The sequence below is a fragment of the Vespula pensylvanica genome, chromosome 3 (assembly GCF_014466175.1).
Source record: "Vespula pensylvanica isolate Volc-1 chromosome 3, ASM1446617v1, whole genome shotgun sequence".
NCBI classification, from domain to species: domain Eukaryota; kingdom Metazoa; phylum Arthropoda; class Insecta; order Hymenoptera; family Vespidae; genus Vespula; species Vespula pensylvanica.
In genome coordinates this window covers 6825571-6849058 of record NC_057687.1, presented here as the reverse complement: position 1 = coordinate 6849058, position 23488 = coordinate 6825571, and the positions used below count along the sequence as shown (strand labels likewise).

Sequence of the window (23488 nt, the reverse complement as noted above, 5' to 3'; positions counted from 1 at the left end):
ATTAACATCTTCATATCTATTGAAATGTTAAAACTATTAATGATAGAAATAAAAAAAAAAATTAAGTGACCTGTGTCCCATAAATCAAAGAAACATTTGCATTGTGCAATAAAGCTTTCATTTAGTAGATACTATTTAGTTAAACACTTAAGTCGAAACTTGAAATTGTTGTCTCGAGTGTTCGATTCGAGGAAAAGTAGGCGATCTTAGATAGAGTTTTGTAGGTGAAAGCAGTTGTGCGAGACACGAACGTGTATCGCAGGATTTCGAGACGAATCGTATGGTTCGCGCGGATTTTCAGGTTCGTATTTTGAGAGAGGAAACGCTTTATAGCACGAACTATTATTAAGTATTATTTATTAACACACATGCATATGCGTACAAATATATATATATATGTATATATGTATATATATGTATATATTGTATATCTAATATAGTGCCTTTTTACAATTACTAAACGTCGTAGTCGCTTTTGAAACAGACACGAATGGATGTCCTCGAAATAACAAATGTAAGAAAGAAAAATAAATTAAAAAGAAGAAAAAAATAGGTAATATCGAAAGTTCAACAAATTTTGTAAACTTTCTATTCTATTTGCTTTTTTTTTTTTCTATAGGGCGTCCTTTCGTGGTATGCAAATAACGAAAAAGGAAAAAAAAGAAAAAACACTTGAAAAGCTAATAGAGCTGTGATTTAGAAGCGGATTATGACGTATATCTTCAAGTGGACTTTTATTGGAGTATCGATTAGAACGATGGTCTGGTTATGCGTGTATCGATTTGTCGTATTTGTTGAATATTTAAAAAAATCAAAAGGATTCATAAATATTAATCTTTTCAAAATTAATTTATAATCGCTTTTTGTTCTTTCTTTTCTTTTTTATTAAAAATCCTTTCTAAATTTTCATTTTATTTTACTAATTTTATATTTCTTATATCATTTCTTACATTATATTATATTTATGTATTTTATTTATTATACATTATTCATATATTCATTTCTTATATATAATTATTTATATATTTCATTTATTTATTAATTTTATTATCAAATAAAAAATTCGATTATTTTCCAACGATTACGAAATCATTATAATACCAATAACCAATCCACCGTTTTTTCTTGAAAACTGTTCTAAAAAAAAAAAAAAAAGATTAAAAATTTTCCTGCTTATTTTTCTACTTCTTCTTTTTTTTTTTCTTTTTTCTTATTTCATTCGTCACCGAATGATTTAGAATCGTTCACGCATATTTAGAAGAAAGAAATCATAGATCGTATTAGAGGGATGACTTGGAAGAAGATCCTTTCGTGTTAGAGCAAAGGAATACGAGGTTATAGATAGGAAATCGAATTGATGGAAGATCTTCTGACATTTGGTGTTTCGTTTCGCAGGTACGATATGACGACGAGGACGAGGACGAGGGTCCTCAACCGGATCCGGCGCTCGAACAAGGAGCTCCGATCCCGGTTCGATTGCATAACGTATTTCCACCCGAGTTGGCCTCCACACCTCTCGAGGATATTGATACCTTCTATCAAAATCAAAGGGTATAAACTCTTTCTCTCTCTCTCTCTCTCTCTTTCTTTTTCTCACTCTTTCCCGTTTATCTCATAATAAAAATATTATTTTATAAGAATTATTATAATTTTAATATGATTTTATTATTGTTTATTTTTATTTATTTGTAGTATTATAAGAGATTATTATAACTATTATTTATGTAAATATATATACATATAGATATATGTATATGCAATATAGTATGTTACAATTATCTATGATAATAATAATATAATATAATATAGCGTATATTATATTATATTACTATATTATTACTATGATATATACTATACTATAATATAATATATATAATATAATAAAATATAATACTCTCAGTCAGAGAATTATAATATTACATATATATATATATATTATATTATATTATATACATAATACAAAAGTTACATATATAAGTTTATATTTATATTTATATGTAATATTATATAACACCATTGCTTTTCGATTTTATTTTTTCGGTCATTTCAATAGTTATTATTAAAAAAAAAAAAAAATATCAAAGAAAGAAGAAGAAGAAAGGTTATTAATAATCGTATATTTTGTTTCTTCTGTTTTCTCTTTCTCTCTCTCTCTCTCTCTCTTCTAACTCGGCAGACCTTCGTCGTCGTCAGCAAGGGAAAGGATATATTTAGGTTCTCAGCGACCGACGCGATGTGGATCCTCGATCCATTCAACCCGATACGACGCGTGGCTATCTACATTCTGGTTCACCCACTCTTCTCCCTCTTCATCATTACTACGATATTGGTTAACTGCATACTCATGATCATGCCCACCACGCCTACCATCGAGTCCACCGAGTAAGTATTTTCAAACCTTTTTATTCGATCCTCGTCGCTCGTTTGAGCAACTATATCTACATAGAAACCTAATTTTCTATTTCCCTTTTATCTTTCTCTATATCTGCGTATTCCAACATTTTTAATCTCTCTTTCTTTTTTTCTTTCTATCTGTTTATCTCTTTTTTTTTTTCTTACTTTCAGACTGACTTTCTTTCTATTTATCTATCTATTTTTCTCGAACTCCCTTCATCGCAATTTATTATAATATATAGAAGCACAGCACCGCCCGCCATTTTCCCTCGCGCCCTGATGCCCCAAAAGCGAGCTCCCTGTACGATAGAAACTCGAACTCGAAGAAAAAAAAGAATTATAATATAACAAGTTCGATTTGAGTGATCGAAAGGAAAAAAGAAAGGAAAAACAAAGAAAAAACACGAAATCAAAAAGATTCTTTAGCTCTTCCATCTGCGTCATCGATGGATTCATACGCACATCGTAGCGATTAAGTATCTTTAATTAAATGTTAATTAGATCTAGACGAAGTCTAACTCATATTTTTTGATAACCGACAGTTATCCTTTACCTGTTAATCCTATAAGAAATACTTTTCTCTTTCTTTTTTTTTTCTTTTTTTTTTTTTTCTTTTAAAATTTTCAACACTTATTACCTATGTATTTTAATCGTTTCGAATAAATGAACCTAACATTTTTAGCACATTGTAGACGACACGGGTATAGGTTGAGATCGATCAAAGATTCTTCCTTTTATTTCTTCTATGTATATACACACTTATAATATGTATGTGATTTGTATTATATATATACATATATATATGTATATATATATATATATATATATATGTATGTATATGGAAGCTTTCTTTTTCTTTTTCTTCTTCCATGTGCATCTGAAGGAACCAGTACAAGTCGATCGTAACCTTAGCCCGGCTAGTAACTCGCTCATCGACCGATCTCTATCTCATGTTTTCACTTATCGAAGCTTTAGAACGCGCATTAGATAGAAATACCTCATCGATGGCTTGCAATCCCTTGAACTTGTCAACTTGAAAGACTATAATATAGAGATTTCGAGTTATGTTCGATACATATTATATGTTTTATAGCTCCGATACATATACATATACACACATATATATATATATATAGAATACATATGAATATGCAATGATTATGAAAGTGGCCTATTTTATATACATATATACCTATACGTTTACAGATACATTCTATAGTTAAAAATAAATGATACATCAAATTTTTCAAGGTTACTCTCTTGATTATTATCATATACATATAAATATACATACATATATATGGCAATATGTCAGTATACATATATTTATATATTTTGTATATGTGCTATATGTATTCATACATCACACACGATAATCACAGTAGACATTTTGTGACAAATTGTATTCCGTTGGTAAGTTTTGTCCTAGCCTGTCTAGAGGTAGTCTAGGCGTAGCCGATTCTCTCTCTTTCTCTCTTTTATTCGACCTTTTGAACTTCGAAGAATAACTAAATTAAACATTTACAAAGACATTTTTTCCCTATCGCTGTTGCTTCTCCGAAGTATAAATATTGTTTTCCATTCGATAAAGATAGAAAGAAAAAAAGAGAGAAAGAGAGAATCGAGCTCGACATTGTAATATCCGTAGCTGTCATTTGTCCACGTACCGATCTCTGGGATAAGTATTTTAATTTGCCGGTAGAAAATAAATTAAATAACGTGATGCGTTTTCGTAGATGCGACGTGCCATTAAAGAAAGAAAATTAAAACTTAAAAATTAAAAATTAAAAATTTCTCTCTTTCTTTCTCTCTCCTCCTCTCTTTTTCCTTCACTATATCTTTCTTTCTGTTTACCTTTCGAAGGAAAAGTGAGGAAGAAAAAAAGATCGGCCATATTGTTTTAGCCATCATTCTCTCAAAATGGCCGCGTCGCACTCGTCACGCAACACTCGTAAATGAAATTAAGAAAAGAATAAAAAAGATAGAAGTAAAAGTAAGGGGAATAAAAAAGAGAAAAACAGAAATAAAAAAGAAGTAAAGTTAATTTGCAAAAAAAAAAATATATATATATATATTACTATTACTATTGCTTTTTCCCTTAGAGAAAAAGACGGTAGAGGACTATAATCGCATTTAAAGCTGAGTGGTGTATTTGTTGTTTTCAGAGTGATATTTACGGGCATCTACACATTTGAGTCCGCCGTTAAGGTGATGGCGAGGGGTTTCATTCTGCAGCCTTTTACCTATCTTAGAGATGCATGGAATTGGCTCGACTTCGTAGTTATAGCTTTAGCGTGAGTAGTTAAAACTTTATTTTTTATAAAGAGACCAAAAGCAAAAAACGAACTCAGGACAGAAAGAAAAAAAAAAACGTAAACAAAGAAAAAAATCATAAACGTAAAGAGAACAGAATAGACGAAAGAAGAGAAAAACACAGAAACCAAAAAAAAAGCACAAAAAAAATAAATAAAATATACATTCGTATGTATATCGAAATGGTCTGTACGCGTTCAGCGCATACAACGTGTGGCGAATGAGAAAGACGGATATAAAAAAAATACAAAAATACAAAAATAAAAAAAGAATATAAAATAAAACAAAACACAAATAAATAAAATAAATGGGTACGCGAAAAAGAGAAAACGTAATTTCTCGCTGGGCATTGGCGTTCGTTGGGATCATGAATCGTGTTCGAGTTTAAGGTCGTACGATATCTTACGCGATATCGAAATCGAAGAGAGGAGAGAGGTACAGCACGTCTCTTAATTTTGTCTTTATTTATTTATTTTTTTTTTATTTGTTTTCTCTTCGATAACAATTTTCATCTCCCTTTCTTTCTTTTCTTCTGACTTCTTTCTTTCTTTTTATTTCCTCCTTTTGCATTCTGTACTTTTATTTTTAAATCCTTTTCGAAATTACTCTCTCTCTCTCTCTCTCTCTCTCTCTTTCTCTCTCTCTCTCTCTCTCTCTCTCTCTCTTTCTTTCTCTTCGCGTTAATTCACCTAATGTACCTAAGTATGTACTACGCATCTTAATCGTATATCCGTGTATGTACACGATAGAATGTACCTACGTATATACATACGTGAGCACATACGACGCGTATATTTTTGTGAAAAATAATGAATCGATCGAAAATGAATTTTCTTAATTAGAAACAAAAAAAAGGACAAAAGTAACGAGAAACAAAACAGAAAAATAGAAAAAGAAACGGCATAAAAAAAGAAAGAAATCATAAAGAAAAATGTCACCAACGAATCTACCTAAACAAATCTCTAATACTAATTTCTCTCTTTAACCAAAAATATATTATACATGTATATACCTATATAAATATTATTTTTATCACGAGTCGATATCGAATGAGGTGAGAGCGTGAGGCACGTTTCATAAATTTGTTTAATTTCAAAGAAAGGGGAGAAAGAAATAAAGAAAAAATAAATAAATAATAAAAAGGAAAAGAAAAAAGAAACTATATCTTCAATACGTGCGAACGTCAGACTCACCTTTTCTTATCCTCTGTTCACTTCCTTTAATCTTTCTTTTTCTTTCTCTCTTTCTTCCTCTCTCTCTCTCTCTCTCTCTCTCTCTCTCTCTCTCTCTCTCTCTCTCTTTTTCTCATTCGTTTAGTCTGTAAAACACATTATTTCCTGTGTCCCTTTAGTTCGACGGGTAGATTCGTGGCACGACGACGATCTTAGCCGCGTCGCGGTGGCTGGACCGATTTCAAAGATCACAACGACCGCCGTACGACCCGTTGCGGGTCGGTGAAGCGTTACCCGAAAAAACGCTAATTAGTATCAAGTCAAATGTTCCAGGTTATGAAAGTAGAATTTCTTCGCTAGATACGTTTTATAAGTACGCTATATTCGAATTTGTGTAGCACTGATTTTTATCTGATCTATATATAAATATATATATATATATGTATATATATATATATGTATCTATATATACATATACGTATATATCTTGTTCATTATCATTACAGATCACACTGATTTTACGCATACACATACATACACGATACTCATTAGAAAAACCTTTGAAAAAACTATACCTATTACTCGATTCATTATACACAGATAGAACATACATGCTATATTTACACTTACATCGAGGAAATTTATTTGAACAAGACACACATACGTACTTACATATAAATACAATACATATATACACGTTTAGACGTATAGGTACATGAATTAGTATATTTAGGTAGGGATAGAAATTATTTATTATCGCTAGTAAACCTCGGTCGAGGCGTAATTTTATTGTCATCGTAATTTCATTAGATTAGTATTATATTTACATATCGCGTGTATACAGGTGTGGCGAATTAGAGATTGAGAACGATCATAAATGCTTCTTTCTGATTTTCATTTATCTTTTTTTTTCTTTCTTTTCTTTTCTTTTTTTTTTTTTTTTATTCTTTTCACTTTTATTTCATTTTATTTTATTTTTTATTTATCCGCATTTTTTCTTTTTTTTTTTTTTTTGTTTTTGTAATCGTAATCCGCATATACATATTTCGAAGTGGTATCAACGGAATATCGAGCAATTTATCATCAAAATAAAAAGACCTGGAGCTTTATTACTATTTTTTTTTTTATTTTTGTCTCTTTCATTCAATCTCACTATCGTTGAATGATTTATACACGCGATCCATAAATCCTGTTAAATGTAGCCACAAATTGATCTTGTATCGAACCGATTTTTGTTAGCATTTGAAATTATTAATAATAATCATGCTCACGAGCAATTTTTTCGTTTACCCATTATTTAACAATAAAAAAGAAAAGAATAAACAACAAAGAAATAAATAAAAAGATATACCACTTTGAAATACATATTCGAGGAGCCATATCGTGTTATCAATTAACAATCAATAAAACGTTCTCAATCAGCCACTCGTCACCATGTGTATACGTCGATAAAATAAACCAATTGATAATTGTTGTAGTTTAGTTACGTATACGTAATATTAAGCGTAAGATTGACGATCGATATAAATATTACGTTATCATATCGATCAATGATCGAACGTGATCGTAACATTATAGATTTGATTCTGTCTTTTTACGCTTCATGGTCTATTCGTCTCGAGTTCACGATCGAGTCGTTAAATCATGTGTCGATCTTAATCTCGATTTCGATGTCGATCTCGATCTAGATCTCGTTGCGAAAGTCCAAAAGGAACGAAATCGTCTCGTGATACCTATTACATATTTCCTTACGTCGTGCATGCAGTACATATATATGTGTACATATATATATATATAATTAATATATACAATATTATATATTATATATTGTATATTATATATATTATATATATTATATATATATATATATATATATATATATATATATATATATGATAGTTATTTTAAAGGATACGCGCAGTTATCGAGCAGATTTGGATTTTTGCCAATAGGAAGTAGCGAGTATAACCTTTTTGAGTAACTTAATTACTTACTTACTTACTTACTTACTTACTTACTTAATTACTTACTTACTTACGTCCTTAATTTCCCTCAAAAAAAAAAGAAAAGAAACAAAAACACCCTTATCCATCCTACCCTCCGTTCAAACCCCTTTTCAAAACGTTTTGGTTTTTTGTTTGTATCACTGTAATATGTGTGATGTTCGGGTGTATTGCAGTTATGTGACGATGGGCATAGATCTAGGCAACCTTGCCGCTCTCAGGACATTTCGAGTCCTCCGAGCCTTGAAGACTGTCGCTATTGTACCAGGTATGCTTAGAGGATAGAATTGGGTGTAGATGCAGATTATTTAGATGATTTTTTCTAGACACTTGTCACGATGTCGTTACTTTTACGTTCTTTTTTTTTTCTTTATATATACACACATACATATATATATATATATATACGTATATATGTATGTATGTATATATATATATTCTTTTTCTTTCAAATTTTTCTGCTACATGGAATTTACTTTTCTCTGTTCATAATCTCGATACCATATCTTCTGGTATTACTTACACAAATACTTCTTCCCTGATCCATATACATGCATACATATCAAACATATTTCGTCTGGTTAATCTTCTTCCTTTTCTCGATCCATTCGTTATCCGTCTCAATCGTTCAACATCAATCAAAGACTATCATCGTCTTTCACATTTCACCATATCTTATTCTGTCATTCATTCTCTCATTTCTTTGTCTTTTTCACTTTCTCTCTCTCTCTCTCTCTCTCTCTCTCTCTCTCTCTCTCTCTTTCTATCTGTCTTTCTCTCTTTTTCTCTGTATATACACTTATATATACAATATTAGTATGTATATGTATACATACATCTTTCATTCATCGGTCAACCGATCACCACTATATCACCATCACCATCATCATCATCATCATCATCATCATCATCATCATCATCATCATAATCTTTATCCCCACGACGAAAAAAAGATTTCAAAAAAAAAAAAAAAACAAAATAGATAAAAATAAAAATAAAATAAAGTAAAAAAGATAGAAGAACAAAAAAAAAAAAGAAAAGAAAAAAAATTCAATGATAAAAAGAGTGCATTTCGTCGGGGTCAAGTAATCGCGATAATGAATTACTCCTGTCCATTATTTTAAACACTGTCGTCCTTTTTTTTTTTATCGTTGTATAGGTCTGAAAACCATTGTCGGCGCTGTGATAGAGTCCGTGAAGAATCTGCGCGATGTGATAATCCTGACGATGTTCTCCCTCTCCGTTTTTGCGCTGATGGGCCTTCAAATTTACATGGGGGTCCTAACGCAAAAGTGTATAAAGAACTTTCCAACGAACAGCTCCTGGGGTAATCTCACCGACGAGAACTGGGAGAGATTCGTTAGCAATGAAAGTACGTATGCCGGTTGCCGATCATCAGGTCGTTTCTTCTTCTTCTTCTTCTTCTTCTTCTTCATCTTTTTTTTTCTCTTTTTTTTTCTCTCCCTCTCTCTCTCTCTTTCTCTTTTCCTCTTTCCTTCTTCTTTCTCAGTAGGTATCCAACATACAAATCAAAGACACGCAGCCTTCTTTTTGTTTTTCTTTTCTATCTGTCCAGCTAATTGGTACGTAGACGAGGCTGGAAACATGCCATTGTGCGGGAATTCGTCGGGAGCTGGGTAAGTTTGTCTCTTTCTCTCTCTTTCTATCTATCTGTCTGTTTCTCTCTCTCTCTCTCTCTCTCTCTCTCTCTTTCTCTGTATTTCTTTCTTTCACCCTTTTGTTTCTTTCTTTTCTTCAATTCTTCTTTTCTATACAACGATCTTATCCAATGATCCTTTTCCCTTTCACCTTTAAATAATTTTTCAAGCCATAATAAATTTTAACACGAATCAATAAAGTTTTTTGTCGTTCTTTTTTTAAACGTTATTATTCGATCAAACAATTAATCGAATTATCCGAGTACAGGCAGTGCCTTCCTGGCTACACGTGCTTACAAGGATACGGCGACAACCCGAACTACGGTTACACGAGCTTCGACAGCTTCGGCTGGGCTCTACTTTCTGCCTTTCGTCTTATGACCCAAGACTATTGGGAAAATCTTTATCAGCTGGTACTACGATCGGCCGGACCGTGGCACATGCTCTTCTTCATTGTCATCATCTTCCTCGGTTCTTTCTATCTCGTCAACTTGATCCTCGCTATCGTAGCGATGTCATACGACGAGTTGCAAAAGAAGGCGGAAGAGGAGGAGGCTGCCGAAGAGGAAGCAATAAGGGTATGCGAATGAGGACTCGTATAAAGGTGGCTTGTTAATTTTAGGAAAAAGAACATATTGTTTTTTCTCTGTTTTTTTTTCTTTTTTTTTTTTTCGCAAACCATTGATTAAGGATCGATAGACGATTCGATCTATCTTGCAATTTATTTGCATTTAGATCACGTCATTTTAATATGATCCGTAATCATTATATGATTATTTCCTATTATTTACAAGACCCCGCATTACGGTCCTTAGACCCGTCGAAAGTCATACGTGTAATTGTCCTTTGACTTTCCTTTGACATTAATTTTTTTTCTTTTCAGTTTATTTATTTTTCTCTTGAGTTTGAGATATCTATTTGATTTCTGATTAAGTTTTATATATATATATATATATATATATATATATAAATGTGTGTGTATATGTATATATATACATACATTTTGAGGAGTAGTCATAGGACATTTATGACACGTCTCACCGTCCAGTAATTTGACTATTTTTCCTTTTCTCTTTTTTCTTATAATACTTATATGTTTTTTTCTTCTCTTTTTAGAACAGACAATCTTTATAATTGGTGTATAGCATCGACGAGTTTTCTACGGGTATATTTCTTTTCGATCAATTATACAGGGTTTTTCACATGTATTACTAGATTACTTTATACATCTGTTAATATTAAATTCAACGTAGAAAAAAGTGTATGTTATATTTTCCGAAATAATCCATTTTATACGTATTACGTACATATATTATTAAATAATTTTTATTATTACGAGATCGAAGATTGAAAGATACTCTATAGTTTTTTCATCGGTACTCAATTTTTTTCTATAACATTAGATAGTATCAAACGATATTCGATGTGATGATAATTACGCCTCTTTTGTTATAGAAAAAAAAAAAAAAAAAAAATAGAAAAACTTGAGTTCCATTTGAGAAACTGAACAAAATTTTTAAACTTTCGAATGATATAACTACAGACTTTTTTAGATTCGAGACGACGTTAACAGACTTTGACGTCAAAATTAATATTACAAAACCCTGTATATAATCGTTACTTATGATTTCTCCGTCGGATCAAAAATAAAAAAGGACGAAACAGAAAAATACGAATCTGTTAAACGTATCGTTTAGTTTTTTTTTGTCACGTCGATTTACCGGACGGACGTGTATTAAATCCGAACCGCTATGACTTACCGACGGGCCTGAAATCGCAAACAAAAGCAAAAAATTGATCGTATTATACGTAGTTGCAATTGTTAGTTAAAAAATTACGATTGCAAGAACATGAAAAGAAAGAAATGGAAAAAACAAAAAAAAAAAAGAAAAAAAAGAAACTAAAAAAAAAAAAGAAAAAAGAGAACAAAAAGAAAGCCAATAAAAATTGAATCGTCGTTCAATGGTAGCGGAAGTTTTTTTCGATCGCGTCGCGATTGAGATTGACCGAAAGAAAAAGAAATAAAAAAAATTAAAAAAGAAATAAAAAAGAAAAAAGAAAAATTTGAATGGGTTGATGTGCATATATGTAGCTTAATTTGATCCTGACAGGAAGTCGAAAAAGCCATGATGATGAAGGAGAACAAATTAGCGGCGCAGGCAACCGCGAGAGAAGCAGCTGCGGCTGCCGCAGCCGCGGCAGCTGATCAGATCGTCAAGTCACCGTCGGACTTCTCTTGTCATAGTTATGAACTCTTCGTTGGCCAGGAAAAGGGTAACGACGATAACAACAAGGAGAAGATCAGCATAAGATCGATCGAGTCTGTTAGCGAGCATAGGATCAAGCAGATCAACAACAACCACAGCGCTGCCAGTAAAGTGCGGAAAGTCAGCGCCGTAAGTGTCGTCAAAGGATTTGCCGATGTAAACGTCTCTCTCGAGTATTATATTTATTCCCGTTGGACGTGATATTCGACGTTGTATTATCACTTATTATTTGTTAATTCCCTAGTCTCGACTCGTCGTATCCGTTCTCTCGACTACGTCAAACATATACACACATACATGCACGCATACAGATGCACATACACATACTCTTTCTCTCTGTCTATTTAATCTATCTCTCTTTCTCTCCCCTTTTCTCTCTCTCTCTCTCTCTCTCTCTCTTTCTCTCTCTGTCTTTTGTATCGAATATATATATATATATATATATATATATATATATATATATATATCGGAGAGAAAAGAAAAAAGACGGAAAAGTAAGAAAAAAAAAGAAGAAAAAGATAAACCAAAACAAACTTGAAAAAGCAGATACGAGACGAGTCGAGTGTGTCATTGCCTGATAGAGCTTTATATAAAGTAAAAAGTATCCCTCGTTGTTTTGTAATAATTTAGCATGCTCGTCGTACATACGTATCTTAACATATAATCCTTTATTTAATTGTGTATATTTTGATGTATTTCTCCCTTTTCATTCAACGTCAATCCTTTTACGTTTGCGTAGCTTCGATGCATAAAGAATCTATCTCCAAAGCCCTTAGATTCTTCATATCGTTTGTCTTTGTCCCTTTTGATACTAAAAAGTTGAGTTCGTTAGTGAAATCTCTTCTTGAAAGGAGATACGAAAGACTGCTGGATTAGTCAGAGAAATTTCTTGGAGATTCGGTTTTGAATTTTCGGAATGAATCTAGCCGATCTTCGTATCTCTATTTTCTCGATGTAATAATCGTATATAGATATATTCTCTATATCATCATTTCTAATGTATGCATATACGATACTCCATTCGTATTAGTTTGCTCTCTTTCTGTCTCTCTCTCTCTCTCTCTCTCTCTCTCTCTCTCTCTCTCAAACTTTTTATCCATTTCTATGTGTATGTGTGCTTCTCTGCAAGTATTTTTTGTGTAAAAAAAAAAAAAAAAAGAAAAAAAATTCTAACAAAAAAAGAAAAATATATTCTATCTGTATAATATAATATATATATATATATTTCTACATATATACATATACGTATTATCGAGTGCCTCCTTGGTGTACACATTAGAAAAGGTTACGAGCCGTTTGGTAGGAGATATCTTTTCTTGTTTTTTTCTTAAGGTCTCTCGCGCCGCTAATGGCCAGTTTACTTATGCCTACCAGGAAAGCCTGCGGAAGGTACGTGTGTCACGACGTGTATCTATCAGCACCCGACCCGTACGTACATAATAGCACCGTACAAAGAAAGAAAAGAAAAGAAAAGAGAAGAAAAGAAAAGAGAAATATGAGATTTATTATATAGTACCTATCCATCAGTCCTATCGTCAACATTCTCTCTCTCTCTCTCTCTCTCTCTCTCTCTCTCTCTCTAACTCACTCTCACTCTCTCTCTCTCTCTCTCTCTCTCTATCTTGACCGATCGATCGATCGAGCTTTTTTTGTCATTTCTCGAATTTTCTCTTCTTCCGGAAAATATTTTCTTTAATTTTCATTGGGAGTTACATACATACATATAACGAAAGGGGGAAAGAGCGAGTCTGAAACGTAAACGTTAACTGTCTTCATATTTCTCAAGATATTCCTTGAAATCGTTTTCTTTTCCTACGTCGAATGGATTAAATATGAATATATTTTTAAAAGGGAAAGGAAATGATAAAAGGAAGAAAAAACATTGAAAAAGAAAAAGAAAACGAAAGGAAAAAGGAAGAGACTCTTTAAAGGGGCTTGTCAGAATATTTTGAATAATTTCGATATACATACCGTGCAAATGATACCAAGGGAAGGGAAATAAAAAAAGAAAAAAAGAAAGAGACTCGTTAAACGGTTATGTCAGAAATTTTTAATAATTTCTCTATATGGATATATATATATAATGTGAAATGAAACCTTAATCTGTGACCTATTTTTCTATCACATTTTCACTTCCCAAACATTTGTTGTTTTTGTTATTTCTCTGTCTGTCTGTCTGTCTCTCTCTCTCTCTCTCTCTCTCTCCCTTTCTCTCTCTCTCTTTGCGTGTTTAATATTCTTTCAACATTTGTCCCAACAACCCGAGAGAACGTACGACCCGAGACACATCTAGGAAAGTGTTCGACGAGAGAGAGACAGAGAGAGAGAGAGAAAAGCGGTGGTCCGCTTTGTTGTTATTACAGGCGAGCCTTAGCCTGCCCGGTTCACCTTTCAATCTTCGCCGGAGTAGTCGTGGGAGTCATCAATTCACGATACGGAATGGTCGAGGTCGATTCGTTGGTCCACCAGGTGGTGACAGGAAACCCCTTGTACTATCGACCTATTTGGATGCCCAGGAACACTTGCCTTATGCCGACGACTCCAATGCCGTCACACCGATGTCCGAGGAAAATGGAACTATTGTAGTGCCGGTTTATTATGCGAATCTTGGCTCGCGGCATTCCTCCTACACGTCACACGCGTCGAGACTATCCTATACGTCGCACGGTGACCTTCTAGGTGGTATAGCCAGTGCAATCGGCAAACCAATGACCAAGGAAAGTCGATTGAGAAGTAGATCGGTTAGGCCACCATCGGTTAATGGTCATCTACAAGATTGTAATCAAAAGTATCACTGCGTGAGTCTCTCGTATTATCATTTGATTGCATCTAAATTCTACGTGTGTATAGAAATGATTGGAACGACGAAAAGTCTATCGATCTCATTTTTATTTGATAATTTTAAACGAACAAGTCGACAAAATTAATTTCTTTCGGACATTTCCCTGATACGTTCTTGATATCCGATGTCCGATCATTTTTATTGATATTTTTCCAATATTTATTTATTTGTGTATTAAACATTTTCTACATTCGTTGTACGAACCTATTTCATGATTTTTCAGGAAAGCGATTTAGAAAGCGATCCCATGGGCAAAGCGAAGCAACAAGATAATCCGTTCATCGAACCTTCTCAACAACATGCCGTCGTCGATATGAAGGGTAAGATCGAATAAAAGTTTCGTCTTTCAACGATACGAGATTAACCATAGGAAAAAGACAAAACAGAAATAAAGAATCCGAGAGAAAAAGGAAATGGAAAGAGAAAAAGAAACGAAAAGAAATACGACATTTTTCTAACACATTCGCAAATCGCAAATGTTGTCCATCACATTCCTTTAAGTGTTTCTCTTTCATCATGTTATTTTATCGGTCCACACTTTTGGCACACGTGTCATCCTCTCGTTTAATTTGTCTACCGCACACCGTGTGACGTACGTGCCTACACTCTCTTTTTTTTCTTCTTTCCTTTCGCAGATGTGATGGTGCTCAACGATATTATCGAGCAAGCAGCAGGACGTCAGAGCAGAACACCCGAGCAAGGAGGTAATGACGTGCGATCGACTCTTTCGAGCAAAATATTTTTTTAATCCTCTCTATTCTCTATATATCTACTTATCTATCTATCTCCCTTCCTCCCACTATGATTATCTGTCACCTTTGTCGCAAGTGTGCATATCTTATTGTCTATCGTTCGATGTGTGTATATACGTATCATTACTATACTACTACTATTACTACGACTACTACCACTACTATTACTACTATTATTACGAGTGAAAGTTATACCTTATACATCCTTGTGATTGTAATTTTCATCCATACTGTACGTACATGCATATGCATACATACATACATACATACATACATACATACATACATACCTACATACATACGTACGTACGTACGTACATATATATAATTTACTATACATATTAGGTGATGCTGGACGTTTCTTTGGCTGCGCGTGTCTATCTCTACCTATTTTCTTATATCCTAGATTATACAGTATATCGATACCCTTATTCTTTTATAAAATCGGTTAGTTCAATCCACCATTTTCTCCGATTGATTTAACAATCGTACTCGTAAACGAAACACGCTCTTGTCTCTTTAAGTGTAATCTCTCTCTGTGTCTCTCTCTCTCTCTCTCTCATTCTCTTTCATCCTTTTTTTATCTCTTTTTTTTCCATTTCTTCTTCTTCTTCTTATTCTCCTTATCGTATTATTATTATTATTATTTTTTTTTTTATCATCGATGTGTACCCTACGATTCGCGAAGGAAAAATGAACGCGAGAACGGTACCATATTCGACGGGATTCAAACGATTCGAAAGTAATATTTTCCGATATTGGTTAAAGAAGAGATATGTGAAGTGTATTTATTTTTTTGGGGAAATAGAGTTTGTCCGCTTGATTCTTTCTACACGGCAGGAATTTAGCGTTTATTTCGTTGCGGCTGCACAAAATATTTCAAGCTTTCGTATTACATACATGTAATAGTGTATATATATATATATAGGGCGATTTCCATGATCATGGTATAACTGAGAAAGAGTTTATTTCTCTTGAGATAAGAATTCTTGGATAAAGTTTTTTTTTATTGGTACTTTTGTATACAAAATAATCAGTATTAAATATTAACCAAGTTCAACTAATTAAATCGTCGATAAAAATTGATCGACTATATATATATGTGTGTGTGTGTATATATATCGACTACATCATAGAAAGATTAATAATGAATCGTAATTCAATATTCGTGATATTATCAAAATTATTATTTTTGTATTTGACCATTAAAAATAGGAAAATGAAAGAAACAAATTATAATTATTCATTATTATTATAGAAAAATGATAATCTCAAATTGACGAATGCGATAAAAGTAAGTCTTAGAAAGAAAGTAATAGCTTTCATATTATTTATAATGATAGTGTAAACGTTTTTTGAATATTCTACAAAAATGATTATTTAAAAAAAAAAAAATCTTACTGAAGGATTTAGATTAACTATATCATCTCAAGAAAAATTAAAGTTTACTGTGATTATTGTGTCACCCTGTATACGTCATTATCTAGATTTCGTTTTTGTTAGTCTTCGCGTGCTAGCAAAATTCCTTTAGGATATTTTCCGATCATTTTTTTTTTCCGCCATGCGCTTTTTATATTCGTCGCGAATTAAAATACAAGCAGCACTGCCGCGTATGGCTGGGTTTGCATTGCACAATTATTTCTCATTAAGAGAAAATGCTGATGAAGCGAAACTTCGCGCGAACACTCGCCACGTCCTCGTTCGATATTTTTTTTTTTTCTTCTTTTTTCTTTCTTTCTTTCTTTTTTCCATTTCGTTTCTCTTCTTTTACTTTCTATTACTCTCTTCTACTTTCCTTTATAAATTATAACTAGCACGCAAATTTGCATCTGATCGCACTGTTATTTAGAAAATTAGCTCCTCGAATGTTGCTTTTTAACCGTGAATATATTATATTAGAAAAGAAAAAAAAATGAAGAAGGAATCTCTATTGTTTTATGAGCGGTACGATTTTAAGATTGAGTGAGTATCTGATGAGTTTCGAAAGTCATTTCGAAAGATAATTAATCAATGTCAACGAGAACAATGAAGATTCATTCGTGAAATAGAAAAATAGAAAAGCATGCAATCACTTCGAATTTCTGCATTTTGCATTCGGGACGTTAAGGAAAAAGCTTGCTTCCTTTCTTACTCTTATTTGTTTTTATTCTTATTTTTGTCCTCATCATTTTATTTTCCTTAAAATCTTTCTAAATTCCTCGACATTCCTTTCTCACTCATTCTTGCTAGTGCCTATTTCTTTAACACTTTTATTCTCATCGATCGTTCATCCTCAGCTTGCTTGTTTGCTTGCTTGCTTGCTTGCTTGCTTGCTTGTCAACTTGTTCACCTGCCCGTGTAAAATTTTCTGAACGGAAAAAAAACGTGCTTGAAATACGATATCGATCAAAAAAAAAAAAAAAAAGAAAAAAAATATGTATATAAAAAAAATAACGAAAGAAAAAATATAAATAAAAGAAAATCAAATAAAAAAGAAATAAAAAAGAAAAGAAAACAAACGAAACGAAAGTTTAATGATAAATAATTATAAACGATGTAAGAAAAATTTGTTCTCAAAAACCGTAGAAAGAAACGGAATGTGTAAAAATTAAAAACCTCTTTCCCCAAAAAGAGTGGTGCCAGACAAAATGACTAACGCGCGTTACAGTTTCGACCTATTACTTTCCGACAGACGACGATGAGGAAGGGCCCACGTTAAAGGAGAAAATATTGGCCGGGGTCTTACGTTGCATCGATATCTTCTGCGTTTGGGACTGCTGTTGGCTCTGGCTCGAGTTTCAGAAATACGTATCTCTTCTGGTATTCGATCCGTTCGTAGAACTCTTCATTACTCTTTGCATCGTCGTTAATACTCTCTTCATGGCATTGGATCATCACGATATGGACAAGGACATGGAAAAAGTCCTTAAATCCGGTAACTACGTAAGTATATATATATATATATATATACATGTATATATATATACAAAATTATTTTAACGTCATTCGAATTATTCCTATTTTGGATCATTAAATAATCGATTATTTATGTCAGATAAAGATTTGCAAATTTTTCGTTTGATTAAAAATTTGATTTTCTCATTACTACTATACTCAGTAGCGGATTTAAACGAGGTCGTTGCCTCGAGCTCGACAAGATAGGGATCTTTACGCTGCAAATATATATATTTATATAATATTATATAATAGATTTAATTCAATATCTGGCGATCGATATATAATTTTTATTTACGTGTTTGCGATTAAATATAATAGTATTTCTAGGTTCGTCATTTGTATGAACAGTTGAAACGAGACAAATTTTTAATACCTCGATTTCCATGAACTTTAAATTCGCCACTGGTTATACCTAGTTTTATCTAATGATTTTAGATAATATTGAGATATATAGAGTATTTAGTATAAATTTTTGTTAATATAAATAGAATGAATAAAGCGTAATAGTAGAGGGGAGGGGGTGGGGAAGAAAAGATAATTGCTACGTCTCTAATTTATATCTAGGTCGATGAAAAAAAAAATTTATATATATATATATTTATATATTTTTTTATTTACCTAAACACTCGGAGAGATAATTGAATATAAGAAAAAAACTAAAGCAATTTATTTAACATTTCAACGTAGTTCTTCACGGCTACATTCGCCATCGAAGCAACGTTAAAGCTGATAGCTATGAGCCCGAAGTATTATTTTCAAGAGGGTTGGAACATCTTCGACTTCATCATCGTCGCCCTCTCATTACTCGAATTAGGTTTGGAAGGTGTTCAAGGTCTTTCGGTATTGCGATCCTTTCGATTGGTAAGTACGATCTATAAGAAATGTAGATAACATGAGTCATCTGAAGGAGCAACGATTTCGAATCTTAATCAACGTGTATCTCGAGCGATTGATCGTTTTATCAAAAGAATTTTTCAGTACTTTATATCCGAATAAACAATATACTAATATCTTTTTACGATGAAAATTAGTTATTGGATCAATCCAATGTTATAACATTTCAATATAAAATACTGAAAATGTTAATATATCATCTATTAATGTTAATACATACATTTGAATCCTATAACAATGAATTATTCTTATTATTTGTTTGTTTTTATAATTTTTATTTATTAGACGCGATTACATGTATTTATTTATTTAATTATTTTATAGAAGAATATTGAACATTTCTAATTGTTCAAATAAATAATCATTAATTATTCGTTTGATTAGCTGAGAGTGTTCAAGCTGGCAAAATCATGGCCCACATTGAATCTACTGATATCCATCATGGGTAGGACAGTTGGTGCCTTGGGTAACTTAACCTTCGTCTTATGTATCATCATCTTCATATTCGCCGTGATGGGTATGCAATTGTTCGGGAAGAATTACACCGATCACGTCGATCGTTTCCCGGGTGGAGATTTACCCAGATGGAACTTTACCGATTTCATGCATTCCTTCATGATCGTCTTTCGTGTTCTGTGCGGAGAATGGATCGAATCTATGTGGGACTGTATGCTGGTTGGAGACGTCTCTTGCATACCGTTCTTCCTCGCCACCGTCGTCATCGGTAACCTTGTCGTACGTATTAAATCAACTACTATATTGAAATACGATTAAACAGAATTTATTTTACACGGTGTCTATACATAACAGTGCATTTCAGAAAATCATCGACGATTTAAACGAGGACCGTACATCTTCTTGATGATTTATTATATCTCTGACGAGTATTGGCTTTTTATTTCTTTTTTTTTTTTTATTAATTAATTTAGAATAGACCGATATTAACGTTCATAATAATAACAATGATGATGGATTAATGAAAAAGTCACAGAATATTCAGACCGATTTTAACGTTTTTCAGAAGTTCGTAAATTTTTATTCTCGCTTATGAAATATCGAACTTTATGTCTGCGAATTTGCATCGATTACTTTACGTTGCTCAACAATTAAAAAAGAAAAAGACAAAACAGAATAGAAAACGAGAAAAGTAAAAGAGAAAATATATTTCGAATCATCGTTCCAGTCTAGAATTCATCAATTTTCACTTTACAACAATTTTCTCGACAGGTGCTGAATCTCTTCTTGGCCCTGTTGCTGAGCAACTTCGGTTCATCTAATTTATCGGCGCCGACTGCGGACAACGACACGAACAAGATCGCGGAAGCGATCGATCGGATAGCACGTTTCGTAAAATGGATCAAGCGAAATGTCCTTTACATTGCTAAGTTGATGCGAGCCAAATTCACCAATCAGATATCCGATCAGGCGCCAGGTGAGGGACCGTCCAACAGTTGGAAAGAAGGTTTATATCCAATCAGATCGCTTGCTGTGTGCGCTGTGTAGTTCGTGGCACTGTTTTCGGTTCGGCTTTTTATTACACTCTTCTCGGCAACAAAATGTCAGTCGAAGGTTTTTTTTCCCTCGGATTGATTTTTTCTTATCGAAAAGATTTGACAACGAAGAAATAAAAAGAAAAAGAAAACGCGCGCCGCCATCTTTACTCGTTGAATAAAAGAAGATCGTTGACTGACACGTTTTTTCGTTTATTATGCAAATTTCTGTTTTTGATTGTTTCGCTATTTTTTTTCTACAAGATTACTTTCGAACTTTCGTGGATTTGGATTGAGATTAAAAAAAGAGAAAAAAGAAAAAAAAAAAGAAAAGAACAGAGAACAAAGTAAGAAAAAAAACGTAATCGAATCATGTGGGTGGGATTTGAAAAAAAAAAAAGAAAAAAGAAAGAAATTCGTGAAAACGCAAGAAAATATTTATTAATTTTGCTTCGCTATTTAGCCGCCTGGCAGTTATATGTTGCTTCGCTCGTTATTTTGGGTCCGCGTTTTTCGTCCGAAAGGTATCATAATAAATTTGAAAAATTATGAAACAACAGCAGGAAATACAAAGATTGGGTGGGTGTTCGAGTTTGACTCGAACTCGGCGAATGGAATCGAAGGATCGTTTCGATCGTCATCGAGCGATATTATCGATCGCGAGAGTACGATTAGATAGAGGTAGTCCAGTTGACAATAATGTGATATCGATAAGAATGTAGTTGCGTGATTTATCTATTTCTATAAAAAAAAAAAAATCTTTTTTTATATATATAATAATTCTTCACAAAAATATTCGTATCCATACTTTTCGAAATTAAATAATTTATGTTTTTTGTAGATCGTATTGAAAACTTTCTGAAATGTTTAATGTACCATAGAAGGTATATGTTTGGAAAAAAGAAAAAACATAAAAGCAATTATTTTTCTAAAGAAAGAAACTAATGATGAAACAAATAAATGTTTTCGTTATTTTCTTTCTTTAATTTAATTTCATTCATCGAATCTTTATAACGAGTTAAACAAATTTCTTACAGATACTTAACTAAATCTATAAGATGCTCTTATACACGTTTTTTTTTTTTTTTTTTTTAATAAAAATTCTTGTTAATAATGGACATGGTGAAAATCTTTATTTTTTATTCACTTACAAAATAAAGATGTAATCTTCTTATAATTTTGCTCAAGCCTTATATAATATTATAGAAAAATTTTGCTCGATGTAAAACGATATTCTTCAATTTGATGATAATGTTCGAATATTTTTGCGACAAGCCAATGTATTATAAAAGAAAAGAAAAAATAATTAAACACCCTATAATTTCCGTAGATTCTTTAAACGTCTTATCGATATCACTGAAAAAACATGTAGACTATGAACTGTTATTAACAGTCGAAATATAAATCGGAGCTTCACTCGAGCATCGCAAGGAACACGAACGTCTCGAGTCGATGCTCTTGCATGCCGAAATTGAAAATATGTGATTAAAAAAAATGAGAGAAGAAAAGAAACGCTCGTCGATCTGTTTCTTTAATTTCCTCTCTCTCTCTCTCTCTCTCTCTCTCTCTCTCTCTCTCTCTCTCTCTCTCTCTCTCTCTCTCTCTCTCTCTCTCTCTCTCTCTCTCTCTCTCTCTCTCTCTCTCTCTCTCTCTCTCTCTCTCTCTTTTTATCTATCTCTCTCTCTTTTTTTTTTACTCCAAATATCTTCATCAATAATAATTATCTATATTATTTATTATTTAAATGATTTGAATGATTAAAAAAAGAAAGAAGGAAACAGAATTAAAAAAAAAAAGACAAGTAGTTCGTCGAACGACGCACGTTCTTTTCGAATGCGAGTCTCGTCGAAAGAAAAAAGGGCGGGTTAGAGTTTTCATGTGACTGTGCAGATGGAATTGATCGAGATGGGGACCTAGATCTTGCAGATAGCGATTTGGAAGCGTATAGAGATAAGAAGAGTGCGAAGGAGTTGAATCAACTGGAGGTAGCCATTGGTGACGGAATGGAATTTACTATTCATGGTAAGCGTATCTTAATACCGTCATAACGTAAAATGTTATTTATAGTGGTTAACTGTCGTAATAAAAAAATAAAAAAATAAAAAAACATTTGATCAATATTTTAAAAAAATAATTAGTATTTAATTAATAAAATATCCAATATATACGTAACGCAATTAAAATAACATCCATAGTTATCGATATTAATATATACCAACTATTTATTTTGCGAAATACTTTCCGATTAATTTCATAAAAATACTGAAAAAAGAAATAAAACTGTTTCTTTCGTGATAGCATCAATTGTGATTTTTTTTTTTTCGAAGGAGATCTGAAGAACAAATTGAAAAGGGGCAAGTTGTGTATAAATAATACCAAGGTGATAGGAAATTCGATAAATCATCGGGATTATAGATTAGACAACGATTATATTAATCAAAACGAAGAAGACACGATCAGGTTGGTATTTAATTATCTATTTTAATATCAAAACTACGTTTGAATTTTAATATGTTTCTCTCTCTCTCTTTCTCTTTCCCCCCCTCTCTCTCTCTCTCTCTCTCTCTCTCTCTCTCTCTTTTAATAGTAACAAATCGTATGGCAGTCATAAGAATCGACCGTTCAAGGACGAAAGTCATAAAGGTAGCATGGATTCGTTGAACGGAGAGGAAAAGAAAGATGCCAGTAAGGAAGATCTCGAGCAAGACGAAGGTAATATCGAACTTTTATAATATATTAGAATATTTCTAACGTTGTTTCATACGA

General features: G+C 32.5%; 1 protein-coding gene across 19 annotated transcripts in view; it reads left to right on the top strand.

Annotated features, from left to right (window-relative positions):
* The window catches only part of LOC122627764 (sodium channel protein para), a 54870-nt gene that overhangs the window by 17721 nt on the left and 13661 nt on the right, over nucleotides 1-23488 (top strand). For 3 of the 19 annotated variants that reach the window (XM_043809236.1, XM_043809225.1, XM_043809229.1), the window contains 18 exons: nucleotides 1396-1551; nucleotides 2177-2382; nucleotides 4560-4688; nucleotides 8059-8150; nucleotides 9042-9254; nucleotides 9459-9519; nucleotides 9809-10118; nucleotides 11652-11936; nucleotides 14171-14605; nucleotides 14873-14969; nucleotides 15285-15353; nucleotides 18049-18323; nucleotides 19026-19199; nucleotides 19617-19967; nucleotides 20460-20694; nucleotides 22613-22744; nucleotides 23050-23182; nucleotides 23310-23434. In XM_043809236.1, coding sequence (XP_043665171.1) covers nucleotides 1396-1551; nucleotides 2177-2382; nucleotides 4560-4688; nucleotides 8059-8150; nucleotides 9042-9254; nucleotides 9459-9519; nucleotides 9809-10118; nucleotides 11652-11936; nucleotides 14171-14605; nucleotides 14873-14969; nucleotides 15285-15353; nucleotides 18049-18323; nucleotides 19026-19199; nucleotides 19617-19967; nucleotides 20460-20694; nucleotides 22613-22744; nucleotides 23050-23182; nucleotides 23310-23434 — 3478 coding nt within the window. Of the gene's footprint in view, nucleotides 1-1395; nucleotides 1552-2176; nucleotides 2383-4559; nucleotides 4689-8058; nucleotides 8151-9041; nucleotides 9255-9458; nucleotides 9520-9808; nucleotides 10119-11651; nucleotides 11937-13139; nucleotides 13197-14170; nucleotides 14606-14872; nucleotides 14970-15284; nucleotides 15354-18048; nucleotides 18324-19025; nucleotides 19200-19616; nucleotides 19968-20459; nucleotides 20695-22612; nucleotides 22745-23049; nucleotides 23183-23309; nucleotides 23435-23488 lie in introns of all 19 variants that reach the window. The other 16 variants (XM_043809235.1, XM_043809226.1, XM_043809237.1 and 13 more) reach the window with 11 other exon arrangements.